Raw genomic sequence first — 3,277 nt, 5'->3', positions numbered from 1 at the left:
TCCTGCTCCAGCTTCTCCTGAAGCTCTTTGACTCGACTCACTTCAGTTTCCTGCTGGGATCTGACCTGCTGCTTCACATCAGAGCGTCTTTTCTCCATGAGACGGATCAGCTCGGTGAAGATCTTCTCACTGTCCTCCACTGCTTCATCAGCAGAGCGATTGATAGCCTCCACCTTCTGTTGAAGCACCTTCACATCTTTCTCTCTGTCCTGGATTCTCTGCTGGATGTTTTGTCGACTCACCTCGAGCTGTCTCTGCCTCTCGGTCCTTTCTGCTGCAGCTGAGACTGTGTCGTGGCCTTTATGTTCATCCACAGAGCAGAGATAACAGATACTCTGCTGATCAGTACGGCAGAACATCTTCATCACCTCATCATGACGAGAGCAGATGTTCTCCTGGAGCTTCTTGAGGGGCTCCACCAGCTTGTGTTTCTCAAAGGCAGGAGATTCAAAGTGAGGCTGCAGGTGTTTCTCACAGTAAGAGACCAGACAGAGCAGACAGGACTTGAGGGCTTTCAGTTTTCTCCCAGTGCAGACATCACAGGCCACATCTTCAGGTCCAGCATAGCAGTGATCAGCAGGAGCAGCTTGGAGTCCAGTCTTCTTCAGTTCCTCCACTAAAACTGCTAACATGGTGTTTTTCCCCAGGACAGGCCTCGGTGTGAAGGTCTGCCTACACTGAGGACAGCTGTGGATTTTCTTCTCCTCCTCTTCATCCCAGTGGGTTTTAATACAGTTCATGCAGTAGCTGTGTCCACAGGGAGTAGTCACCGGATCCTGCAGTACATCCAGACAGATGGAACAGCAGAATTTCTCATGGTCCAGGAGATATCCTCGCTGCGCCATTTCTCCTCACTGACAGCAACTGAAGTTTCTCTTCCTCACAACAGAAATAAGTCTGTGTTTGAATTCAAACAATGTTCCCTAATGTTTACTTGCTGATATGTGCCAAATGGGCCCTTGTAAGCTCTTCTCATCATGGGTTGGTTACACCTATTTGCAAACTGCCAAATCTGTAAAGAATAGGAAACAATAGCTGTGTTTGACAGCAGGAAGAAGAGGGAGGGACTATCAGGTTATGATTCGTTTCAGGAAGTGGAGTGTTTTAAAGTGGCAGTGTGACCATTCAGTGGTAAAAAAAATAAATAAATAAAACCATTAAATAGAATAAAAGGTGGCCACAGTATGCACATAGCAGCCAGCACCTGTCTAGGTCTTTATTGTATGACTTTTTATATACTAATATACCATCTCTTACAGTCATACAAACGTGACTTTTCCAAGAAACAAACTGCTTTTGTGAGACAGTCAAGCTTGAAAGATATACCCACAAGCCTAACAACAAAATTACAGCTGAATTTACTTTATATAAATATATCTAATCCTGGGGATATCAACAGTTTTGGTTCTGGGGAGCATCAGACACATGTTAGGTAAACCTATGATTCATTTGTCAGCACTTCATCTGTTCTGTGTTTTCTGTTTTACTTTGGTAAATTCGTCCTTGTGTGTTTCCGTGGGCAAGTTATTATTTTGTAGTGTTTGGTTTCATGTATCTATGTCTAGCTTTGTTTTCTGTCTGCCTTGATTCCTAATGTGTGCCACCTGTGTTCAATTACCCTGCCCCCTCCGTTTCTCTGTTCTTGTCTGTTCATTGTTTCACATGTTCTCTTATGTCCCTGTCTGTGGATTACGTTGATCACGTTGTGGATTACAGGTGCACGTCCCGGTTGTGTCTGTAGAGACGCCCCCGGACGCATCTCATACAAACCGGAAGTGCTAGGCTACGTTTGTGTTAAAGGCGTTGACAGCCCCTGAAGCCCCTTACCATGACCATCTCTGGGGTTTGTGCCTAAAGCTAAGTCAGTGACTTTATGTTTAACTTTAAGTGTTAGCCTCCTTTGTGTTTCTGCAACATAGCAAACTGCTGCGTTTCATACGGACGCTCAAGGGTACCTTTAGCGTCAAATAACTATGCTTTGTCACTCTGTCTGAAGGCGTCGGTAATGACACACTGAGATGAGAAAGTGGGGGAATAGTGTAGTATGTAGTAAATATGTACCTGACAAAGACGCAAAGCTAATTTTATGGCTTATTTTTAGGTTATTTTAAAAATCCTTTTACTCTTCCTCTTATAGTTACTTGATTTAGATGTCCAGATAGACACAAATAAAATGTTCACTCAATCTCATTGACCTCTCTTGCAAGAAAGACCTGAGAACAGATAGTAAAAGAAAAAACTGCCAGACAGAACAAAAAGGACAATCACCAAATAGAACTGAAGATGAAAGTTTATATTATTAGGTGTTATGGTGGTGGAGAGCATTGTATTTCTTACATGTTGGGTCAAATTCTTCCATAGGTTTGAAACTGGATTAAGATCTGGTAATTGATTGTAAAGGCAGTAATTTATTACAAAAGGTGGTGGCTAGAGCATAGTAGTGTCTTGTTATCTGCACATGAACACAGTTGCACAACAAATAATTAAACAAAATGCTACATTTGAGTACATCTGAGTACAATGTTTGGGTTATTTTTTTGGGGTGGAAAGACGGCACTGCTCTGGTGTGTTTGATTGATGTGCATGCATGTAATGAGATCTGTGTGTGTGTGTGTTTGTACCTCTGTTGGAGAGCTTCTCCAGCAGCGTCCTGAATCGCTGGACTACGGATGGGGAGACATCGTAGGTGTAAACCTCCTTCACCGGAACAGAGTGACACCTCCCAAACATGCCATCTGTCAACACACAAACAGACTTTAAATAGAGAATCTAACTCACTTTTGTATTTAGCATTATACACTTACGTCACTGAAAGGAAGTTTCTTTAAATGGCTAAATATGATCAACCTTTACCAACTGACTCCACTTTAATTTTCATGTATTTATTCTCCGTATTTGTATAGCCACTCAAAGCACTTTTACACTACATCTGCACTGACATTCATTCACTCAGTATCTTGCCCAAGGACACTTTGACATGGAGGAGGAGCCAGGGATTGAACCACCAACCTTCCGATTAACAGGCAACCCGCTCTTCCTCCTGAGCCACAACCATAACTCTCAAATTTGTCTTTGGTACTGTCTTAGGGACTGTAAGCTACCATGGCAGAAATTAGAACAATATTTCACACATATGACAAATAAAAAATAAGGAATAAAAAGTGTTTAAATAATGATGATAAAAGATAAATAATATTAGGGCTGAATGATATGCAAAAGAAAAATTGCATATTGAATAACTGAGATTATTTTCAAAGATACTGTGATTGTGATATGA

General features: G+C 41.8%; 1 protein-coding gene across 1 annotated transcript in view; it reads right to left on the bottom strand.

The window, feature by feature from the left end:
- LOC123972423 (tripartite motif-containing protein 16-like) overlaps window positions 1-2,685 on the bottom strand; it is a 4,394-nt gene extending 1,709 nt beyond the window's left edge. Inside the window, exons 1-2 of the mRNA XM_046051925.1 lie at window positions 2,622-2,685; window positions 2-1,012 (exon numbers count right to left, since the gene is read on the bottom strand). Of these exons, the coding sequence (XP_045907881.1) occupies window positions 2-845 (844 nt within the window). The 5' untranslated portion in view covers window positions 846-1,012; window positions 2,622-2,685. The remainder of the gene's footprint in view (window position 1; window positions 1,013-2,621) is intronic.
- Window positions 2,686-3,277: the final 592 nt, after the last annotated feature.

Source organism: Micropterus dolomieu, linkage group LG06, assembly GCF_021292245.1.
Source record: "Micropterus dolomieu isolate WLL.071019.BEF.003 ecotype Adirondacks linkage group LG06, ASM2129224v1, whole genome shotgun sequence".
Classification (NCBI taxonomy): domain Eukaryota; kingdom Metazoa; phylum Chordata; class Actinopteri; order Centrarchiformes; family Centrarchidae; genus Micropterus; species Micropterus dolomieu.
This window is presented reverse-complemented; position numbering and strand designations above follow the sequence as displayed.